Raw genomic sequence first — 25,357 nt, 5'->3', positions numbered from 1 at the left:
CAGAGGTCTTTTATATAGGCGTGCTAATGGTTCAGCATGATTTCCAGCCCCATCCCCCTAGTTTTAGACTTGGAAAGCCACTGAATGTTCCATTTTCCCAGGAGTCTTCCTTGTGGCACTATCATAGCCAGTGTCTTTTCACACAATTGGCAAAAAGAAATAAATAAAAGTTGCATCAGACCAGGATCCACGTTGTCCATATTTCTATTTCCAACAGGAGTTCAGTCCTCCTCCGTAGCATGGGTGGGGAAATGTACAGACTGAGGGCCAAATCACGTTGGTGGAAACTTATTGAGTGCCACATTCCAGTGGATTTCTGCAAACTTAACTCTATGCATTCTGAGTAAATGCATGCAAGAGCCCTAACTGGATGTGATGCTAAAAAATCTGTTAAAACCTCACTTTCAAAAATCAAAAATATATTTGGGAACTGAAACCAATTAACAAGTTTCTGTCAAGGTGCTACCATTACCTGACTTTCTCAAGTTCACCTCCAACCTCGTTAGTAATGCTCTGGACACTCTTCCAAACCATCAACAGCAAAGGAAAGGAAAGGGGGAAAACAACCCCTCCTTAAACACAGAACACAATCAAATGTGTTCGCTTGCTTCTGTGTAAAGTATTCTCCATTCCTGATGCTTGAGAAAACAAGACCAAAATATACATCATCTCATAGTTCCCCTGAGCTTATACATGCAGCTTGCTTTTTGAGTCAGTGCTCCATGCAGGAGCATATGAAATAGTAAGAAGACAGTGCTTTTGAACATGTGCAGACATCCTTTCCTTCACTATCAATAATTCCTTTCTCTCACTGTTGAGGAAACCAAAACAGATTCTGAATGTTGAAATTTAAGGGGGAAAGCTTCTGAATTGGGTGTTGTTTCCAAGCAAGATTAAGAATTCCTTCTTAGTTGTACAATTCAAATACAGGTGGCAACCATTTTAGGTGCGTCCAATTGAAGCGTGATCACTCATGAGCGGGTCCTTTTGGACCCAGAAGAGGGTATAATGGGGCATAACAAGGGGAACATACTTATGCTCTGTCAATACTTGCAGGGGCCAGGAACAGAACCTCTGCATGAAATGATTGTCTCCTGTATTGTCCATTTCCCCAAAACAATTATTTGACACCCCCCCCCACACACACATTGGGCATATCAGTCCATTAAGTAGCTGGCAGAAATTTTAAAAACCTTAGAAGTAAGTCCCACCAGGCTCCATCAAAAGGTGTTTAGCACTGTAGACCAAGACTCTAATCCTATGCACACTTACCTTGGAGTAAGCTCTGCTGATACAAGGTTTACTTGTCAGTAGACATGCATAGGGTTGTGCTGTTACTGCTGGCTCAAAATCTGCTATTTTCAGCCAAATCACAGTTGCAAATCACAGACATATTGAGGCATCGCCATTAATCACAAGCCTTCACCATTTGTCTCCATCTGGAGGCCAGCACTTCACCAAGGTGTCGTCTGTGACTGACCTGTGTGTTGTATTTTATGCCTCCTGTCTGCTCCTTTGCTATTTTCTAGTGAAGCTTTTTAATTTCATTCACTATGCAGTTTGAAAAAATGCTGAATTAAAATAAATGAGATGCAAATACATTCAACGCTTTCCCTCTTGTTTTCAAATTGCACTTTCAGTCCACTCAACCTGTTATAATCTCATAGTGATTTTCATTTAAAAGAGCTAAATGGATATGTGATTACTGTTACAGGAACTAACACAAGACAATTAAATGCTGAGGTGTTGATAGATAAAGCTATGTTTTGATTTGCATATACATGGTGCAAAAAATAAAAATAAAAATCTAACTCTGGCAAGAATTCAGCTCCAATACTTGTACATCTAACTTCTGCTAATTACTGCAAGTATTTCTATTAAGGCTTTATTACTCAGAGCCAGGACTATATCCATTTATTTTAGGGTCTTATTATTTGAGAGCCTCCTCAAACTGCAGAGTTGATTTCATGCAAAGAGTATAACACAACCTCTGCAAATATTTGAAGTTGGGTTGTGGTGTGTGGGTGTGGAACATTCATTGTCTTCACTCCCTGATCAAAGAACTGCACCATAAAAATAAATAAAAACATCATATATATACATATATATATATATTTAAAAAGAAGAATCTACAATGGTAAATATGGAATGATGTGACTACAAAAAGTTTCAAAAGATAACTGCCGAATGTGACTGTGTTCTGCAGGATTTCAGACTCTGAGCTATGCAAATGAAATAGCCCAGAATTCCTCAACCTTTTTGTGCCCCCCACCCTGAAATGTTTGGTGGAACGCATACACAGCTGAAGTAGCATATATGGTTCTCTATTTTGCCAAAAATACAGCAGATCATACCAACAGCCCAGTCACAATAGGATAGGGAATAACATTGCCTAGGGCCCTTTTCTGTTGTAGTGCCCTGTCTTTGGAACTTACTGCCTTGCCTGACACTATCTGTGTTATCTTTTTAGTGTCAGGAATGCTTGTTTATTCAAGTAGGCTTTTATGAATGTTTAGTTTATCTGGCTTTTTAAATGCTCTTCTACTGTGATCTTTTGTTGTACGTAAAAGGTAAAGGGTAAAGGGAACCCTGACCATTAGGTCCAGTCATGACCGACTCTGGGGTTGCAGCGCTCATCTCGCTTTATTGGCCGAGGAAGCCGGCGTACAGCTTCCATGTGGCCAGCATGACTAAGCTGCTTCTGGTGAACCAGAGCAGTGCACGGAAATGCCGTTTACCTTCCCGCCAGAGTGGTACCTATTTATCTACTTGCACTTGACGTGGTTTCGAACTGGCAGGAACAGGGACCGAGCAACGGGAGCTCGCCCCATCGCGGGGATTCGAACCGCCGACCTTCTGATCGGCAAGTCCTAGGCTCTGTGGTTTAACCCACAGCACCACCTGCGTCCCACCCACCACCCTTGTCTTTTGTTGTACTGGATTATTAGTCAATGAGGACCCATCTGCGCTATACATTTAAATCAGTATCATACCACTTAAAATAGTCACCCCCCCGCAAGAATAATGGGAAGTGTTGTTTGCAAAGGGTGCTGAGAGTTGTAAAAAAACCCTATTCCCCTCATAGGGCTACAATTCCCAGAGTTCTCTGGAAAGAAGGGAATAGGGATCTCCTAACAACTTTCAGCACCTTTAGCGAACTACAGTACCCAGGAACCGTTGGGTGAAGCCTTGACAGTTTGAAACTAGTATCATGCCACTTTAATCTATAGTTCAGATAGTGCCTAGGGCTGTATCATTTCAAATTGTTGTAAGGAGATACAGTATGGAATGGTGTACACCTGAAAAACAATGCTTGACCGGTTATCCTTGGAGTGCATTTTACCTCACTGAGGAGCAAACCATATGACAACTGCAGGCACCATTCATCAAAGCCAGGTGTGCCCCAGTTAACATTATGGTCAGGAGCTACAATTTAAATTGTCCCTTCTTCCCCTCTTTAGTCCCTTCTTTCTGGGGCTTTATCCCAGTCAGGCTCACTTCTAATACTGTAGCTCAGATTGGGGTGGGGTTGATTTTGGTGAATGGATTGTGGGATAGAATTTGCAAACAGAGCTTGAAGCTTATGTGTACATAGAATCATAGAGTTGGAAGAGACCACAAGGGCCATCAAGTCCAACCCCCTGCCAAGCAGGAAACACCATCAGAGCACTCCTGACATATGGTTGTCAAGCCTCTGCTTAAAGACCTCCAAAGAAGGAGACTCCACCACACTCCTTGGCAGCAAATTCCACTGTCAAACAGCTCTTACATATAGTTAATTTAGTTCAAATAACCCAGGCATATATCACTTTCACATTTTATATGAAATAAATGATACAGCATATAGGAATTGATAATAGTCCCCATTTCTGAAGCAACTTGTTTTATTGTAGGACTGGGTTGAACTTACCCTGAGCTTTCTTCCAAACACAGTAACTTTTCCTTTAATTTGTTCCTTTCTGAGGCGCCACTCTATGGAATTTAAGCCATTCTCCATTGGCAAGGAAATATTGCATCGTCCTATGGTTGGGGTCACAGTACCGGCTAGCACATGTGGTTCGCTGTGGAAGCTAATACTCATTCCATTGGCATACATCACCCTTAAGGTGCCATTATTGCAGAGCTGATAGCTGTTCCTCACTTGATCTGAAGCAATAACAGGGGTGGGGGGAAACTTAGCAGCATTAGTCATAAAGAAAACATATTACCTAATTTTCTAGGCTTTCATGGTGCATCTGCAAATCTAAAATGATGTTTCTCAGCAACTGTTGTGTGGTGAGGAAGTGGGTACGGTATTTGAGATGTTAGTGGTTTATGTAAAGAACAACATTATTAAAAATTTGAAGCCAGCAGAGGGGTTTCAGTTTATTAGGATTTTGTTTCCCACTTGCTTCTTAATTGTAAATCAAAATGTATATTGATATTTTTTATAGCAAATATCATTGATATTTGTGGCTACATGTATATTGATATTTTTATAGCAAATATCATTGATATCTGTGGCTACATGTATAATCTGAGGAAAAATTATTTTAATTGAAGTGTTGGGTCAGCAAGAAATCAATTCAAGTTGGAAATGAAAAAAGAGATGGCTGGAGCCTTTTCTTAGAAATAAGCAGGTTTTCCTTTTAAACTGGTTTAAGAGCTCTATTAGTGTGTGTGTGTATATATATGTGTGTGTGTGTGTGTGTGTGTGTGTGTGGCGCAATGTTATAGATTAGGTTTTGGTCCTTAAGGCATGATGCTCACTCAGAATGAGCTGCCAGACATAATCTTTTGTGAGAGTGTCACTCTTCATTCTGTCTTGAATAAATAGTACTAGCCAAACAGACACCTGGCTTTTTACTGACTGACAGAAGTTACAGAAATAAAACCAAGTTTATGACTTGGTTATACTCTCAAGTGGCTGTTGCAACCAGACCTATTCTTTAGAATAATAAAAAGAGTTTCTCCAGCAAAGCAATGCTGTGACCAGCTGCTATCCAAGAACCTCTATCCTTCTGTCAGAAAGTAAAGATCTACATAATTAATCATCTAGTAGCACAGAAATAAAGGCATTGCAACACAGGCAAATAGTTCATAAATGTTGGCATTTATATGTCAGAAGGCTATTGTTGTGTGACAATGTTTGTTTTCAGTGACATTATTTCTCAATTTTAAAAAAATCAACAAAATTCATTTCACTGCAGTTTTGGTAACAGTGTCATAGCATATGAAATATGGAATTGCTTTTGTAAGGCTCCCATTAACTCCCTTACAAATCCCTGCTGCAGTGGCTATGCTGTAAATTCGTCTTCTGAAGCTGAGGAAATCTAAGCCTTCCTTAACAGAATAAACAAGACTGTTAGTTCTCTTGGCAACTCTCTCCTGACCTCAGACTAGAGGTAAATGGGTCACAGGAAAATAGGTGAGTGAATAAAAATACTTTAAACTGACCCACGGGAGAGATACCATGGGGAGAAACACCAGCTTGCTTATCTGTACTTGATTTAAAATATATATATATATAATTTTCACTTATATACATTACAATCATTTAACCATAATTTTAACATTTTCAATTTTGACTCCCTTCTCCCTCTTTCTTCGGTTCCTTACATTTATTTTCATCCTTTCCTGCATACTCCAAATTGCCTTAACTTATTCTTTTAATCGTCTATTCTCTCATGTTTACAGTTTGTTTGTTAATACTCAATAAACCCCTTCCATTGCTTTCTGAAAAATTTGTTGTTCTTGATTTCTTAATTCTTCCAGTAAGTTTCGCCATTTCTGCATACTCTATTAGTTTCTATATCCAATCTTCTTTCATTGGGACCTCTTCATCATTCCACGTTTGGGCTGTACTTGATTTTTGTGTGCATGGTAATGCACTCACACATCTGTTCGCTGCATCTGTGCAGAGCATGCCCTGGAAACTTTCAAGAGTAGAAGTTCAGGATAAGACACTCATGCCTTTCCCCTCAAGGTACAATGATTTAATTGCTGCACATGCCTCAAGGGGGGAAATAATGTCCTTTGCCTCATGACTGAGACACGAAAAATGTCCCAGTTGAGAATGAGGCATCTTTAGCGGGAAAGGGTATGTGAGCTGTGATCATCTAAGGTAACATCAATTAGTGACTGGTATTCATTAATACCAGGCAAAAAACAGCAACACCCTGCTTAGAAAGCTCTAATGAATTATACATCAGACCTTGCTCAAACACCCAAGGTGTAAAGCTTTATGAACATCATTACATTGGGTCACGCAGGTAAACATGGCTTTTTTGGAAGAAACGTAAATTCTATCAACTGGGCAGGACGAAGCCCTCTAAACGTGTGGCAATTGAAAGGTGCTTTCCATGTCAGGAAAACATGCAGAAGAACCAAATCTTGACTGAGATGGAATTGGATATAACTTTAGACAAACAAATACCATTATCAAAGTATAAAAACACTTTATCTTGATGGTTGCAAAGATATGGTGAGTCACAGAATAAGTCACATGCTAGCTGATGTAACAGCTGCCAAAAGGGCAATTTTAAATTATAACAAATAAGTGTCATGTGCCCATGGGTGAGCCAACAACCCAAGTACAAGGGAGGTGGAAGCAAGTGAACTCAAAGGCCATAATATAAGATGTCCACAAAATTCACTTCCAGAGAAAAGCACAGAAATATGATGACCAATCAGTTCCTGCAACCTTGTTTAGCAAATTCCTTCCCCTGAGGGCAGGATTTATTTCCTAAACAGATGAGGCAGCCATCACAGCTGTTGGAGATCTGTATCTTAGTTCCATCTCTGTGAATACTTGGGAAACAAGACCCACTGCCCCATAGGTGCACAGGGCAAAGGAAGAAGCAACCTGATTAAAATAAACAACCACAAACCATGAAAAAACCATCTAATTAATGTAAATCGAGTAAGTAAAAGTTTCCTAACAAACCACAAAAAGACAGGGACTTAATAAAGCTCACTGAAGAGAATCTCCACTAGGAAGGTTTCTTCAATGTGACTGTTGTATCAGTCAAAAGAAAACTGAAGGAAAGAGTTTTCCTCCTCCTTGAGGCATGTACAATAGGTAAGATATTTTTGCTTGAAGAGAGGGACCATGTGCACTAGTTCACAGGTTTCAGCTTTAGAAAGCTCCTGAGATAAGCTCTACACAGGTACCTAACACACATGTATGTCTGCACAGGGAGCATGAAGAAGAATAAATGGCTTTCAAAATAAAAGCTTGGTTGTCACCTGGATCCCCAGGATGGATAATCAATGCAAGATATGTATTGCATTGAGTGAGAAGTTGCAGATCTGGGTTAGTCCTGGCCTAAGAAGTACAAATGTGTTGAGGTCTGGAAGGAGCTCATCTTGGGTGGCTCTTCTATCACCCTTGAGAAACGTTTTTAATGTATGGATATAGCTTCTTCTCAAACTTGTCATTAGATCTTATATGGGAAGCATTAAAAAAATGCTGAACAATCTGATTTCCTTTTTGAACTGGAATGATCCACAGGACATGAAATTATTTTTCTGTGAACAAATGCATTTGCATAGCAACAGAACATATAATATCTATGCTTCCTTCCAGTCCTATGGAAATGGTGGTAGTGATGTAGACATTCGTTAACTAAGAAGTGATTATTGTTATTGGATAATGATTCTTTTGAGAAGCATTTCTATACCTTGAACAACTGTATAGGATGCCTCCACAGAGGAGAGATTGGTAATTACAGTGACATCATCGTCCCGGTTGGAGTTTTCAATATCAATAGTAATGGACTTTTCCATTTCACGATGAAGGCTGGTTACTACACCAGTAGGGCGAGTCACATTGGTTAGGCGTCCTTCGTGATCATAACTAAAAGATGCAAGAAAGAAGTCCCACATATTTAACTTTTCAAAAATGAATGGAGCCAATATATACATGTACTTTCTGAAGTTAAAAAATATGAAACAGATGTGAAAGTCTAGAGAATGGAAATGAAAATATCACAGGAGCAAATTATTACAGCAAAGATGAATGGTGTACAATATTTTTCAGTATCAAAATCAAGGATGCACCAGCATTTTAGAGAAACAATTAACTGTTAGATTCATGTGCCAAGGCAAATAGAATCCTAGGACCAGAAAGGAGTATGCTGCATCTAGCAAACCTTTGGGGATGCCTTTTCCCCTATGAATCTTCCTGGAGAATGGTTATTTGGATACTCAGTTTTAATTCCTGGTATATTTACAGAGTGCAAGAACATCTTCTCTTTGCCTCTGCTTACTGAGCAACCATTCTTTCCATTTTCCCCTCATAAGATAAACTAAAAACATATTGCAGAGAATTTCATTCTTCAAAGTGTGCAGTGACATTATCTGCCTGGAAATGTCTGTGAGAGGGACAGCAGAAATTTCAGCTGGGAGAAGGAAGAATAAGCAAAGTCCAAATGTCACTCTTGGAAACGTTAAAATCTAAATTGCAAAAAAAGCAATACATTTTAAAAGCTTTAAATGTAAATAATTTAGCATACAAAATTTTTTACCTACATTTCAGAAGAGTCAGCACACAGGTGCATATCAGGGCATTGTATCTCAGGCAAACCACTTCTGTTCATGTGCTTCCTTCTCCTGATACGCACTTGTGCAATAACTCATCTAAGATATATCATAGTTTGCCACTGCACCTGAACCAGCAAATTATGTTAGTATCTCACAAAGAACCATTTGCAGTTTTGGTTTGGACAGCAAATACAACCTATAGTTAGTGGTTACATCCACTACATTCCAAATCGTGTCTTGCTATGAAATGCTATGAAATGTTTTTCTCACTGTGACTTGGTATTATGTGTGAAATGAGCCAGTGAATAGGACCAATAAATTGGCCACAGATAAAAGTGATCTTTAGGGAAAACTGTGTGTCCTGATTTCCTTGTTTCTGTAGTTATTTTGGTTGGTATGGAAGTTGCTGACTCCCACCCAGGGCCGTAGCTAGGGGTGTGTGAGGTGGGCCCCTGCCAGGGGTGCAAGAGATGGGGTCGCAAAAAATCAGCTAAAAATATGTCCATAAATATAAATATCGATTATTGCCTCATAAGAAATGGTTTTTAATAGAGGGTGAATTGAATGGGTGGAAATGGAGGGTTGGGGGTTGGAGGAGAGGCGGAAAGAAGAGCTAATTTGTCCGTGGCTAGGGGGCACAATCTGGGCGGTTCTGCCAGGGGTGGAAGATCACCTAGCTGCGGTTCTGCTCCCACCATGGGGGAGCAGCCTCTGGACAAGTTTGGGATCTGCTGTGACCAAATGCTGTACATTTTGAAGCTAAAGGTACTTTGGAGGAATCTTTACTCCGCAGTTATTGCAGCTCCAATTGAAATACATAATGCTACACTCAGTGATAAGGTTAGGCAGATCTTTGTGTCAGAAGGGCAGAGGCGCAATTTTGACAGAGAGGGCCAGTTTCCCCCTCCTCACTCCTGTGGCAACCTCAGAGGCATTTGCTATACTGATGTCAGAGGCTGTGAGGTCGCTAGGGTCAAAAGGAGGGTATGCCAGGTAGGGGAGCAGGGGAAGGCATGGATCCAAAGAATGCATAGCCTCCCCAGTCCCAACCTCCCCCCCAAAAAAACTAGCAAGGAAATTACACCAGCCCAGGAGCTGATGTAATCCAATCTTGCTTATTTCCTCCCCTTTGTGGCAGAACACTGGATAAGGCAGAAAAAACACCTCCAGCCTCTGTCCCCACAGTCCCCTAAGCTTCAGAATTGCAGCCTTAATGTGTGTGTGTGTGTGTGTGTGTGTTTGTGTTTCTTTCGTCTACCTAGCCTTCACAATCCTTGATGGCAGGGATAGTCTTTGCTCCTCCTTTTTTCTGCTCTGTGATACTTTTTTGGCTGCAGAACAGAATTAAATAATAATAATCTCAAGATGAATTAATAAACAAATATGCAAGCAGAAGGGGTTCAGAAATAAGCAATAACATTTTATCAGGATTAGAACCTCACAAAAAGAATTACTGAGAAAAAGTGGGTGGTATCTACTCCTGAAGCAATAGAAAACACCAATCATTGTTCGGGGAATAGAGCTATTAATGCCTTCTCTCATGGCATAACTGGATTTAATAAAGTAATTTAAAATTATGTATATGATAAAAATTACTTGATTTGGCAGAAGAAAAAAGTCATTTGGTGCAAATTGCTTTGATCATTTTTTTAAAAAACCTCTGGATCAGCAATTTTTGGGGAGGAGCAGAAAATTAATGCTATCTGTTTCTCAAGAGACATGGGGGGGGGAGCAAGGGGGAATAGTGATGTGTTAATGAGGCACTAATAACTGAAACTGGCAAATTGTCCCATTGTGTAACTCTTTCTAGACTTGTCCAGGAGGAAAGGTAAGCAGCAGACTGAATAGCATATGGGGAATGGCAGCTGCTGTCCTGCTTGTCATCATCTGGAAAGGAGTCCTCCTGACTGGGTTGCGTTAGGTGCTCAATAATGTGACTTAATTATTGCACGGACCCAGGCAGTAGGCAGCTATAAATACATTTATTAAGCAATAACTATGATGGAGCAGGACATTTCCTGGGAACTGATGAGCGGCTGGGAGGAGTTAGTATCTCAGAAATGCTGGAGAGTCATTAATCTGAAGAAAATGCCCTGATCTAGGAACATTAGTTAGAGGAAACTGAGGATGGGGAGGAGAATGGGATCACTTTATGGCCATGGTAGTTTCTTTCAGTATGTGGTGTTTATTTCTAAATGATGTAACGTATCACTACTAATTAGCCCTATGGTTAAAATAATTGCCAGGCATTCACATGTCAGATTCTACACCATGTTCATTAATTTAGGAGAAACTGGTTTACATTGGTTTACATGAATGAGACTCTTAATCTCAGGGCTGTGGGTTCGAGGCTCACGTTGGACAAAAGATTCCTGCATTACAGGGGGTTGAACTAGTTGACCTTCAGCGTCCCTTCCAACTCTCAAATTCTATGATTCCATGAATCCTGCTACTATTTCCCCTAACGTATTTCAGGTTGCTCAAATTGCTCCTAGTATCTTGGATTGTTTTGGGTGTCCCTTATGCATGGTTATGCCTGACTGCTATATTTGTTCTTGTAAATCTTACATTTGCCTGTGACAATTCATTCCCTAGTGGGCTTAGCCAGCAACTTGGCGTTTAAAATATACAAGGCTCAGCAGAATGTACATGGAACATTTTAGCCAATATACCAATTAGACTGTTTTCATATCATCCACAGTCACAAAATTCTGAACAATTGGAGTCAATCCTATTCAGTGTTTTCAAAATAGGTGAGTTATTCTATAGGACACAGGAGCACCTAACTCTGCCATTATCTAATGGGAGCTCTCTAAAGTGTGAACCCTCCAAAGTTACACTGCCCAAATCTGCTGTTAGTTATTACCTTAATCATAAATTTTTATTATTCACCAAAAAAGCGTTTCTTTCTTTTTGTAACCACGGTTAGCTTTAAAAGGTGTATATTTGTATGCCTGCACTAGTGAGCCTAAAACCCCCCAACAAACTATGTAGTACAGAATCATAGAATCATACTGTTGGAAGGGATACCGAGGGGTCATCTAGTCCAACCTCCTGCAATGTAGGAATCTCAATGCATGACAGATGGCCATCCAAGCTCTGCTTAAAAACCTCCAGTAGTTTACTGTTCATGAAACCGCTTCATGTTACTCTAGATGAAGCCTGTTTCAATATCATTGTAAACTGTCTTTCAGACAAGGAATGACAAGGTGGTCACACATCTCCTGGTTCAAAAAATAATAATGTAACTCCATCAGCAAGATCCATGAAACACACATTTACAAGTGGCTATTCTACAAAATGATCAGCAGGTGGCAGTGCTCTCCTACTCCATTGAAAAACTCCATCAATACCTAAAAAAAGAGATAGCTTTAGAAATGATAGTTAGTTTCCAACTATATCAGCTATGTGTCCATAGCTTTTTATGTCCTTGAATATAGTTGTATGGTGTACACATTATACTTTGAAGAGGCCACGTAACAATTAATAATTACCAACAAGTAGCCTGATCTAATGGTGCCCTGAGTATTCTAAAAAGTAAGGTTTATTTTTTAGGGTGTGGGGGAGACATGAAACATACATAGGGTGTCTTTGCGACAGTTTTTTTCCTCAAGAAAAGCTGAAATAGTTATATTCATTTTCTGGAGGACGCACTGATAAAATGAAGAGGAATGTACTTCACCACAATGTTTGTCTTTGATGTCTGTAGACACATTAGTCCAGTGCATATGTAAAAACCTCTACACACACCACTCTTCTGCTACAGCCACAAGGAGATTCGAAGAATCCACTACCTAGCTGAAACTAACTCTAGTCTGTCATTATGTCTGAACCAGTGAATTTTGGTTTGTTAAAACTAAGGAAGCTTGAAGAATTTGGCTTTTATTAATTCCAGTGCAAACAGACCTGATCCACAACTCCTGTACTAACTGAAACATAATTATCACACTTCTCTGAATTCTGTAATACAGTTCTTGGCTCTCAAAACATACCAAAATGCATTATAATGTGCATTTTAGTAAAAGGAAAAAAGTGTAGAAATACATTTTCATTCTGTGACAGAACAGCATATTTAAATACAAATTTTCATGCAGATTTTTTTTTTAAAAAAATGCAGACTAATGCAGAAATGAGATAGAATGTATGCAAAATTGATACGGATCATAAATAGTTTAAACTAGCATTTATTGAAACAAGCCAGGATAATAAGTCTGGGTTTGACCTTGGCCTGTTTCAGGAAGCCACAGTATAAACTAAAGACAGCTTGCCCCAGTCTGAATGTAACAAGAAACGGCAATTAGTTTAAACCAGGAAATGGATGCTTCCAATTTATTTGTGGCTGCATCAGAGGAGAAATAAACAACCAAATATGCAAGCCTGAGGCTTGCCCAGGCTCACTCACGTATTTCTAAACAATAGCTTAGCATTATTATCGCTGAACTGAGCCGCTGTGAGGAACACTGGGCAGACCATACTTAAGTGAAGCAGAAGGCTAGGGTGCTTCCTTGCGCATAGATCTGCTGCTTGCCCAGACTTCCCCTTAAGACGGAAGCTTTCCCCAGCAAGCAGATCTATTGCAAAAAGAAAAAAAGTTTTGTTTACTTTTTTATACCAAACGTCCATACAAACATATATAAGCATGAAAAAAGTAGGGGTGGGATTGAATACTAGAGAAAAGTCACTGACGTTAATGAACATGGAGCCACAATTTAAGAAGGATATTGACAAGCTGGAAAATGCGCAGTGGCCACCACAATACTCAAGGTAAGGGTCTGGAAACCAAACCTTATGAGAAATGGCTGAGGGAGTTGAGGATGTTTAGCTTGGGGGGAAAAGGAGACCCGAGAGGAGAGATGATAGCCATCTTCAAGTATCTGAAGGGCTGTCACGTGAAAGATGTAGCAAGCTTGTTTTCTCCTGCTCCGGAGGGTAGGACTTGAACAATGGCTTCAAGTGACAAGAAAGGAGATTCTGACTAAACACCAGGAAGAACTTTCTGACAGTAAGAGCTCTTTGACAGTGGAACAGATTCTCTTGGCAGGTTGTGGACACTCCTTCCTTGGAGGTTTTTAAGCAGAGGATGGATGGCCACCTGTCATGGATGCTTTAGTTGAGATTTCTGCATTGCAGGATGTTGGATTAGATGACTCTCAGGATCCCTTCCAACTTTACAATTCTATGATTCATTTATGGCATGACTTAGGTTAATTAATTTCAATTGGTAGACTGAGTAGGGTTTGGTTTAATACAACCCAAGAGCCCAGATTCAAGTAACCTGGCACTAGTGGAAGCCAGTGTGAGCGCTCCTTGCTAGCAGAACTCTCCCCTCTGGTCTGGTCTGGAGGTTCAGGAGAACCCCAAGAACAGCATGCAGGGAGATTGTCTGGCAAAAAGGAAAGCCTGTGCTAATGGAACGATGAGAAGAGTGTGACACTGAATTCTTACCAAGGTAAATATGTTGATACAATAAATAATACAATAAATAATACAATTGTAATTAATCACCAGTGGGAAGCACATTAATCATAGTAATCCTTACATATTGTACCTACAAAATGGAAAAGAAAAACAAATCAGAGTAATGTTAAGGGTGTATGTAAGCTAATAGTAAACATTTAGATAATTCTTTTAAACTCTCAAAATTAAATAAAATTTATTTTAGGGGGCAATAGAAAAAAGGGGGGGGGGAAGAAAACCAAAAACCAGCTTACTAATCATACTGTTCCTAACACAGCATGTGGCTGAAGTGCTTCCTGTACCTTGCCATTCTTGTAGTGAATAAACAAGCTCCATTTATGTATAAACAAATCATTTTGTTGCTTCCTCTCTCTTAATCTTATCACATTGGTTAGTTTGACCATGTAGCCTAATCCCATATACCATTTCTTAATAGATGGTGGATTAATCTTTTTCCATTTACAACTGACAGATAACTGGGTGGCTGTCAATAAGTGCTATCAAAAGCAATCTTATCTTGGAAAATATTTGATTTCCAACAGTGGGGATGGATACTTCCCTGACAAGGACTCTACTTATGAATACTAACCACCCCAGCCTACTGTGTCACATGGCAAGTTGATGTGCTTTCTTAGAAGGGTGTGAACTCCATATAAAGGACAAGAGATGCCACATAACTATCAGTAGGCAGCTAAACATTTTACCCTTAATCACCTACATCTGCATATTCATATTTTTCATAATCAGTATTTGCAGAATGTCACTTACTTGAAGAAATTCTACAACACTGGCAAAATATATAGCTGAGGACACTCTTTGGAAAAACATTGGTTAATGACACTGGTTTTCCTGTACAGACACGCATGCACACGCACACGCACCCTATTATCTTATCTGTCATCTGTTTCAGTTAAAGAGGAAATTTTGTCTTTCTCATCTACTAGTTCCTGAAACGAGTGTAATTTTGAGCTCTCTAGAAATTATATAAGTCACACTAAATTTCTTTCAGATACCTTAGGATCCAATTTCCTCAACAATCTGAGGAATGAGCAATCAGCAAAGTCAATCAATGCTTTATCTGCCCAGATAGAGCACGGTCCCAATATCCTGCCCATTTGAACAGCAAGACTTGTCATCTGAGTTCCAAAAGAAACTGCAGTATTGAAATCCCTGGAGAAAGAAAGCTTAGTAGGGTGTAGCCATCATTTATTAGGTTATGAGTTGGGCAGAGCAAGTACTGTATGGGAAATATTCTCTGTCGTGGCATGCAGGATCGTGAAAGCTGGGTCCTATCCTGGCAGCTGCTATACATATGCATGCATCCTAAATATCCATAAATTGTAGTTGCATTTTAGGCTGCTGGACACTGTAATACAGCTGCTTCTCCAAAGGACATTCAAAACATTAGCAGTTATCCAAATTCACTTGAATGTCATTACCGTATTCTCTGAGCTGCACTGAAAAGATGTGCACATTTGTAAATAAATAAATAAAATTTAAAGGCAGATATTCTAAGGAAGGGCCAGAGCTCAGTATTAGACTATCTGTCTTACATGCATAAGGTTTGAAGCTCAATCCAGGGAGGGATGGGAATGTCCTATCTGCAGTCATAGGAGCTGCTGCCTGAGAGTATAGGCCAGGGGTCTGCAACCTTTAAGACAAAAAGAGCCACTTGGACCTGTTTCCAAAGAAAAAACAACGGGAAGCCGCAAAACTCATCATTATAAAAATATTTTTTTTGCCACTTTTTTATTATTTCTTTGTTTCTCAGAATTACTCCTCCTCATAGAAATAAACGTTAAATTAACAAGTTACCTTTTTGTTTGTGTTCTTCACTCCCCTTCAAAACAGTGACCAGCGTACATGCCCCCTTTCAATGCAGTGACCAGCGTACATGCCCCTTACAATGTAGCGGGCGGGCGGGCGAGAAGGTGATGTCGGGACGGTGCGTGACTAACACACACACCGCCCCCATGCGACATCACAGCCAGTACAGCGCTCGCCACAGTGGGGAGTGTCGGGGCGCACAATGCGCCTCCTCCCCTCGCTAGTATCCGCTCCGGAGCCACGGCAAAGGTGTAAAAGAGCCACATGCGGCTCCGGAGCCGCGGGTTGCAGACCCCTGGTATAGGCAATGCTAAGCTAGATGAACTGCTGATCTGACTCTGTTAAGGCAGTTTTATATGTTCCTATGCTTTTCTCTAAAACGAAGACCACCAGTTAATTCACAGTATAGTTCTTCTCTGTATAATTCTCTACCCGTCTAACCTTACCTGAAAATTCTTTCACCCATCTCAAGCCTCCTCCTTTGACCTTGCCAAATTTGAAAAGCGGTTTTCAATTACGCAGAAATCCCCCAAAGGAATTTAGAGTAGATTATGCCAAATAAGAAAATTTGCGCAAAACTAGTGGTCTTTTGAGGCACAGAAAATGCTGCCTTGTCCTTGAACCATCATGAAGTCCTACCTGTTTATCAGCTAGACACAAAATGAATGTGCAACATTATTTTGAAAAGAGCCTTACTCATAAAAGGTCGTCCATGCTGTCTCATCACTTTTTGTTGCCAAGAGACCACTGCTCCCATGATAAGTCATTAATCCAAGTTCCAAGGTCTGGGTTGACACTACCTTAAGCCCACCATTTGTGCCAACAGCAAGAGTCACTATTTGATTGTCAGGCATTAGAAAATGACGTGGTGCTCCATTGGTATCCCGCCGAATTTTTAGAGAGTTGCCATTGTTATCAATCACCTCCGTCACATCATTATCGGCACTATAGGTGAAATTATATAGATATTCTCCCGTAACAAGGCTGAGGGTATATTGGTGGATACCGTCAATGTTGAAGACATACAGTTCCTGCTCTCCCGGAGACGCAATTTCATATTGGTTGAAAGAGTTAAGAACAGGTTTGTTTTTGCTGACAGCCCTGATACGTATATTTCCAAGATCTGCTATGTAAATAGTGCCATCTGGTGCCACTGCTAAGGAGGATGGGGTATTTAAGATGGCATCAGTGGCATAAGCATCATCGCCAGCGTAGCAATTACAGTTGACATCATTTTTGCAGTCGCAGTCTGAAGCTGCCCCAGCCAAGAGGCAAATCTCGCCATTCGTGGTGACCTGGCGAAGCCGGTTAATTTTTTTCTCATCTGTTTCACTGATGTAAAGAATTCCAGTGTGTGAGATGGCAATGGCACTGGCTGACTCCAGTGCAGAATGAATGGCCAGTTTGCTGAGAGAGTAGTCTATACCAGGAACCTGGCAGTGCATTGGACGGCCAGCAATGATGCTAACCTGATGGTTCTCAGTGATCCGCAAAATGACATTGTTCTCCAGTACATACAGGGAGTTATCCATTGGATTAACAGCAAGGTCAGTCGGCCACTCCAGGCGCACCTACAAGAGGCACAATAAGTTAGGACTGGTTTTAGAACAATCTGGACATTTCTTTGAACACATATAAATTATGTACTGAGATTCCTGCATTCAGGGAGGTTGGACTAGATAACCCACAGGGTCCCTTCCAACTCTACAATTCTATTATTCTATGTATGAAATAACAACTAATTGCTCAAATCTTAACTGAGCAACTCAAAGAGCTACGCTGTGTGTAGTTCACTTGGACACATTTCTTTTCTCTATTTATTAAAACTACACACAGTGCTTACACTGAGTAATGATATATGCAGTACATGGGACTAAACGCTTCAAAGATATATAGGAAAAGCAAAGCCAATTAAACACAATATGACCACAGCTCTATTTTTCTATCACTGAGATATGTCATCTGCTGCAGAGAAAACTTGTTTGTTATATCAGTAACTGTATTTCATCATCACTACATTCAAAACCCCTTTTCCCCATCAGATTGGAATACACAGTGTTACCTAGGGAGAACAACTAGGCATTTATCCAAAATAAATAACCATCTGTTTTATTACAAACAAGAAGTAACACTCTACCTGGGTAACATCCATGCTGGAATCACAGCTTAGTGGCCGAACAGCAGTTAGGTCATTAGAGCCAAGCAGAGTTGATATTATTCCATTCTGATCAACTTTTCGGATCATTGTAGCATCAACAAAATACATAAGGCCATACTTATCTACTGCAATTCCTACCAGGGTGCAAAGAAAGTAAAAATGAGTTGTCTGACCTCATGGTTTGCTGATAAATTCACCAATTATTGTAGCTGTCCCTCACTTGTAAGTATTTGCTTCTGACTTTTTGAGCCGAAGTACGACGCCATTTCAACCATCTCAAAAGTACTGCTCCATTAGAGTGAATGAAATCTTTGGTTCTAAATTCTCAACAAATTAATTTACAAGCTAACAGTAACACCACTAGTTTCCTGGTATTATATACAAATATATAAAGCTGACACTACTTTTCAATTTATTTTTTTGCAGAAAATAAACTAATTGAAATAACTATCCATCTAGTCCGCTGTGTATATGTATAGTCTTAGTATCTGTTTGTTCTCTATGCTGTAATAAATCTGAGCTTTCGTTGCCCCACCAAAAACTGTACTACTGTAGATATTGTAGCCAATCTCCAGTCATTAGGCAAGGCAACCTCCCCCTGGTGCACTGTGACTCCAGTCACAAGTTCTTTGTAAACACATTTTGGCTGGATACCCATGTGTATATGCCTGAACAAGTACATGTGTAAACACTACCTTCTTATCCTTTAAGTGCTTCTTCCTTTCCTTCAGATGTTACTGTCCTTGAGCTACAGAAGCATGGGCACCAAGGCAGTTTTGGTAAGGAAAAGTACCACCAGTTATGCTGCCTACATCATGTAAGGTAATAGCTTCTGTGTTTGGTGCCACTAAGGTGAATTTAATTAGCACAATGAAAGAAAACTCATGCTGCAGAAAAAGCTAGAGGACTTCATATTGGTTTATTTTAAGAGGAACAAGCAAGTTACAAAATTAATGTTTATCATTTTTATATTGAAAAATACCCTAAGTGTTTGAATGTCAGATTTTTATGGTTCGCTTCAGCTGTGCTTTTCAAATTTATTGAGTCAGAATTATTTATTTATATGAGCCACTGAAGCTGGAATTTATACTCTTCCAATAGGTAGACATTTCTTTTATACAGTGTTTGTTTATATTTCTTCTGCTCTACTTTCATTCATTCCCAAAGGGAAGACTAGCTGAAGCGTAGGCACTTAGGCTGCAGTTTTTTTAAGTGCAATATTGACAAGCAAGCAAAGGAAACATTAACCTAAGAACCATTATTCCATACAATCTTTTCATTTTTTAAAAAAATTACATATTATTAAAATGGAAAATAAAGTCTGGCTTTTGTGTCTTTTGCAGAAACAGGATATAGACCAGACAGTGCCAACCACCTTTGCCCAAAATAACAGACACTTTTGCATCTCCAAAAAGATTTTGCTTCAGACAATCCTGACTGTTTGTACTTCTTCTCCACAATGGAATGTGAAGGTTATTGTTGTTTTGCAAAGGAACAGGGGCTGCATGCAAACCCCATGAAAAGAATTGTCTGTGGGAAACACTTGCCAACCTGCTGTGATTCAACCAGAGATTAAAAAAATAAGTCAGCAAGCAGTGTTTTAATTACCAGATAATTAGACAGTGGTACGTCGGGTTACATACGCTTCAGGTTACAGATTGTGCTAACCCAGAAATAGAACCTCGGGTTAAGAACTTTCCTTCAGGATGAGAACAGAAATTGTGCTCTGGAGGCGCGGTGGCAGCAGGAGGCCCCATTAGCTAAAGTGGTGCTTCAGGATAAGAACAGTTTCAGGTTAAGAACGGACCTCCGGAACGAATTAAGTACTTAACCCGAGGTACCACTGTATATAGATTCAGTCTAGCTTCAGATTATAGTTTGTGCAACCTTTTACATCCCTTACCTCGTGGGCTCATTAAAGTTGCATCCACTGCTTTCCCTCCGTCACCACACCTGGCTTCATCAAAAGGCAGACACTGCTCCCCTGTACCTGCCACTACTTCAGAATTTCCAGCTAGGTCTTTTGCACCAGTAAGGGTTTTGACTTTGTAAATACGGCGGCTGTTGGTGTCTGATACATAGAGTGAGCCCGAAACAGGATCCACAGCTAGGTAGTACTTGTGGGCAGGGTTGTTGCTTTAGAAGAGAAGAAAGAGAAAACACAATGGCTAAACCAGACCCCACAAAGCATAGTTCTTGTCAGTAATGAACTGGGATATGACAGGGATAGTCTTGGGCAAGAAATGTAGATAGTATCAGTCCCACCACCCTTCTGTCTGAGGGTGACTCCCACCCTCCACCCCACAACAGTGTAACATTAGGTTTGGCAAAGCTTGCCCTTTTCTCAGTCCCATCCCTTAATTTGGTTATATTAGAGTAGAGTTTGGGTGTGAGAAACTCAGCATCAAATCCCTTCTGTGCCACTTGTTGGCCTGGGGCAAGTTGCTATCTCTGAGCCTGCTCTTACTTCACAGGTTGCTGTGAGGACTACATAGGTAATGCCATGGATACCATCTTGGATGAAGGGTTGGATAAAAAAGTGACAAATAAATAAATGAATCTGAACAGGGGCTGCTGGGTAGAAGGCAGCGACATAGCAACTTATGTAATTTAATAAACTCTGGCAAGGTGTCCCATCTCAAATTATGTCTGCAATCCCATGCACACTTTATAGAAAAGATGTTCTGTTGAATAGAGTGGGATTTACTTCTGAGTAAACTTGCACAGGATTGGGCTAGATGCGTTAGACACTGGCTCTTAACAGCTACACTCACTAACTGTTAGGAAGTGTTTGCCTTGTATAAGACCAGTTCACCTTGGCTTCTAGTCAATCTTCCTCTGAATATTACATCATTCTGTATCTTTTTGACAACTGGAAATTGTTTTATATCTCAATAATTTGGACACTGAATATATATATGGTTCTCATTAGCTTCCATTTATGGATTGCTTTTTACCACCCATGTGAATCCATCTATTTTACAGAGCATGGCTGTTTCATTTAGGTACAGAGTTTGAAAAATAATGTAGCCACAAATGCAAAATATATGGGAAGCCAACGTGAGATGTCTTCTGACAAGAAGCTGTAAATTATTTTTGAAAAAAGGTACAGCATCTGTGCCTCCTCGTAAAATCTTTAGCTGTCTTCCCACTGTGCCAAATAATAGAATACACTACAGCCTGCCCTGAAGCTGCATAAAAGACGAATAATCTCATAATTTTTAATTGCAGTCCTTTCCCTTCTCATTCTTCACTCTTCATAGATATGTTTTTTAAAATAAAGAGTTCTGTAACGCTTTATAATAAGATGGTCAGCTTGTGATGGTTAGAGGTTAACACTACCATTTAGGTATTCCAAGATGCTGACCTCACATTTAAGGTTAGTACTGAAGAAGCAAGACAGAAAAGTCTTTCTTATTACTCAGAATAAAAACATCCTAAATCATTCTCCGTCTGGTAAACCCTATGCTGTGGACTACTTCCACATTACTTTGAGAAAAGACTGACATACATCCTATCTATCTATCTATCTATCTATCTATCTATCTATCTATCTATCTATCTATCTATCTCTATCTATCTATCTATCTATCTATCTATCTATCTATCTATCATCTATCTATCCATCCATCTATCATCTATCTATCTATCTATCTATCTATCTATCTATCTATCTATCATCTATCTATCTATCTATCTATCTATCTATCTATCTATCTATCTATCATCTATCTTCTTGCCTTTTTACTCCACTTTTCTTCTGTCATGGAACCCAAGGTGGTGTACAAGTAGTTCCCAGATGGTCATTTAGTCATGTACTGACCAGACCAAGGCCTGCTCAGCTGCAGCAAGATGCTGGCCTCATGTGCTTTCAGAACACAACCAGGGCATCCTAAGGGTGGTGGAATTGAGTTCTATGCACATTCTCTGCCCTGAAAACAAATGCCTCATGCATGTTGACACCATTCCATCACACTTCTGAATGCATGTATGTTTTCACCCTCAATCTGACATAAAACCCTTTGCTGCACTATCTAAGTATGTACTTTGTGACACTGAAACACTGTCCTGATTTTTTTCTTTTCCTTTAAACTCTAAAGACACAGATGGAAAAACAGCTAAGATTCCAAATCTGTGTATTTGTGACATAAAAACACCAGTATAGTGGCAAAAGTGGTAACCAGCTTTTAGTTTCTAAACTGTGAACTACTGGATTCGGGCATTATAGGGGTCCTGTAATAAGGAGACAGCAACAATGCCCTTGCTTGCCCCATCCTATCTGTCAAATTTCCATCGCATGGCTCCACTGCGAACATGCTATACAGGAGTATAGCAGGTTCAGCACTGCAGACCTTATTCTCCAATGCCTGAAAGGGCCTTGTGGGGGCTTTACAATTTGAAGTCTTACTTCCTAATCGCAAATGTTTTGGGATAACAATGGTTACTCTGTAGGAGGGAAGATTTATTTTATGATTTATAAAGTATTTATAGATATCCCCTCATATAAAATATCCAACAAAATTAGCAGCATATACTCAGAAGTACATTTGAATATGAGAATAGCTCTGCTGGATTAGACCAAAGCTCTGTCTAGTCCTATGGCAAATCTACCAAGACAAATGGAAAGGCAGTAGCTTTCTTTTGCTGTTGTTCCCCATAGATTTGGGGATACTATATAGCCATCATGACTAGTAGCCATTGATAGCTATATCATTCCGGAATTTGTCTAATCTTGTTTAAAAGCTATCTGTTGTGGGCTATCATTGCATCTTGTAGAAGTGAATTCCATAGTCAACTATTCACTTTATGAAAAAGTACTTTCCCCTTTTACAATTACTTCACTATTGAGATACCTTGGGGTATTAAAAACAGGTTTTGAGACTGGGCTCTTGGTCATATTGTTATTAAAATGGGACTCCTGGAAAAGTCATGAATATATCAGGGGGAGGGGGAGGTAAGAGTGTAAAAGTCCTGAACCATGCACTAAAGTGTTGAGTATTTAAAATGCTCCTTTTCTTGTACCTCCTTCATAGGTTATTTGATGGAGAATACAATAGCAACAAAATGGTTCACTGAGCACAAGATATTCATTCACTACAATGCAACAAACAGAAGTGGAGTGGAAAGATGTTGCTACTGCACTCTAATTTGGAAGCAGGAATAGACTGCAGATTCCTATTTTATAGGTTGCATGCTTTTGTCTTATTTCTGCCCATGTCACTCAGGTGTATCAACAGCCCTCTGGTTATCTCACACCACCCCAACAAGTCTCCAAGAAATCATAGCTAAAGGTTGTAATACATTGCTGCAGAGAAGATGCTGATAATATATCCATCTCTATGAGGACAACTTATAGGCCACTGGTCAATTGCTAACATCAACTGATATCGCTAACATCACCATTACTTTCTTTGGTGAGGAACAATTGGATGATTTTGTTTCCCTTGTCAGAAATAGGATTCAGTGCTAACTGCAGCAGTACAAGCAATAGCTTGTGCCCCCAAAATTAATGTACATCAATAGAATTGGGCTGTAGCAGTCAAGCTTATAATGCCTTAGTTTTGAGGTAAACCTGTTTTCTCTGTGTCTTCATACCATAGAAAGCCCATTATATTATTTGTGCAAGGCTGCAGTGCTAACTGAAACAAGCAACAAGTTCCCCAGATTTGACAGTAAGCTAAGCTAATGTTCTGCTGAAGTTTCCCCCCTATCTTGTGGGGTCAGTGGATGTCTTGAAGTATTACCTTATTTCTAATAAATCTGTTTTGACAGCTGTTCGAGGTGTGGAGCCAGTGAGCCACCTGCAAATTTAGAAATGTCAGCCTCAGCTATTCAAATAGACAACTGGACTAAATGGAGAAGTTCCTGCACAAACATGCCTGGCTAAAAACAGGCAGATGTAATGAGTATTTTAAACAAGATTTCTGCAGATGCCAGCCATGGGTGATATGGGGCAAACTTCTTTAAAAGCCAGTAGAGGCTTTAAAAATCAGCAGGACAAAGACAGAAAGTGAATGATCTAGTTATTTCTCTGCAGTTGGACCTACTGGCCTCTGAAGAGCCACACTCTTGGATTTTTGAGATAAACAAAACCAAACCCCATGAGCAAGGGGTTATGTTGAGACAAGTACAGAAGTAGGCATTCTTGCGGACAGAATAGTTAGGTGTTACCCAGATTTTTGGTAGGATGTTTGTGGATGAAGATATAGATACAACAAAAATCCAATCTTTTGTTAATTGTTTTCAGAGGGAGCACCTGTGACATTGTGAGACTCTTATAGTCCTATCCTATGGTTACCCTGGTAAATATGTTTTTAGGGCAGGCCACTACAACTGCCATCCTAGCACAATATCATAACATGCAATGTTGCAATAGTATTGCAAGCTGCACAAGTATGTGTTAAAACTGGTCTAAGGACAATAACCATACAGACAAAGATGTTCCCTAGCACAGAAGTGGAGCATGTGGGAGAGAGACAGCGTAGGGGTCTGGTAGACCTGGGCTCCTAACCTGGGTAATCCAGTTTGCCCCTTTGACTGCAGAGCCCTATTATGAATACTGCTTCTTGGTAATACTGGAATATTGGGAGAATAAAATGCTGAGATGCTTCCGCTTAGGTATTTAGTGCAGCATTGCTATGTTTTGTTAATTCACTTTTTATGGGGGGGGGGTGCATGATGTTGCCATCCAGTCATTGCCATCCTAGTTCTTTTGCCCTTTCTCACAAAACAAAAAGTTTGAAAAATAAGAGAGTGGTACAACCTCTATAGCTGTAAATGACCCCTTTTTGCAATTCTATCTTTTTAAAATGATGGAGTTCTTATTTGGGTAGGGATGTAGTGGACAGAGGAACCTATTAAGCTTAGCACACACATACTGTACTTTCTGTGTGGGCAGTGCAGCTATTTTATTACCCCCTTTTTATAGTCAAAAATTATTTCAATGCTATTAAAAACACACACATAACAGTGAAATACCACTTAAATGAAAGGTTGTTATAACATTATGATGCTATAAATGCATTTTTTAAAGTTGTGGGTGAACATATCAGACGACACAGCAATTTCTCCAAAGCATCTCTTTATTTGTAAGCTGGAACAGAACTGGACTGAAGGGCTCAGTCAGCCTGCTTATATAGAGCTCCAGAACCTCGTTACTGTAACAACTTTCTAAAACTATCCAATCACTGAACGTCACTTTCGATCCTTCATTTGCATAACTATCTACAGTATGTATCCAATCACTGAACGTCACTTTCGATCCTTCATTTGCATAACTATCTACAGTATCCCCCTGCTGGCCCAGGGGGAGAACTTCAGTACATAACAGGAAATACAAAAACCCTTTTGAGCAGCTGCCATTTTAGCAAGATGGTTAATGGTGTTGATCTT

General features: G+C 39.8%; 1 protein-coding gene across 20 annotated transcripts in view; it reads right to left on the bottom strand.

The window, feature by feature from the left end:
- The window catches only part of TENM2 (teneurin transmembrane protein 2), a 704,879-nt gene that overhangs the window by 17,239 nt on the left and 662,283 nt on the right, over positions 1–25,357 (bottom strand). For 16 of the 20 annotated variants that reach the window (XM_081899086.1, XM_081899097.1, XM_081899104.1 and 13 more), the window contains 6 exons: positions 23,710–23,766; positions 19,869–20,101; positions 17,945–18,099; positions 16,504–17,378; positions 7,662–7,837; positions 3,911–4,146 (listed from right to left, as the gene is read on the bottom strand). In XM_081899086.1, coding sequence (XP_081755212.1) covers positions 3,911–4,146; positions 7,662–7,837; positions 16,504–17,378; positions 17,945–18,099; positions 19,869–20,101; positions 23,710–23,766 — 1,732 coding nt within the window. The remainder of the gene's footprint in view (positions 1–3,910; positions 4,147–7,661; positions 7,838–16,503; positions 17,379–17,944; positions 18,100–19,868; positions 20,102–23,709; positions 23,767–25,357) is intronic. The other 4 variants (XM_081899100.1, XM_081899101.1, XM_081899102.1 and 1 more) reach the window with 1 other exon arrangement.

Source organism: Podarcis melisellensis (assembly GCF_964234715.1).
Source record: "Podarcis melisellensis genome assembly, chromosome: 2".
NCBI lineage: Eukaryota > Metazoa > Chordata > Lepidosauria > Squamata > Lacertidae > Podarcis > Podarcis melisellensis.
This window is presented reverse-complemented; position numbering and strand designations above follow the sequence as displayed.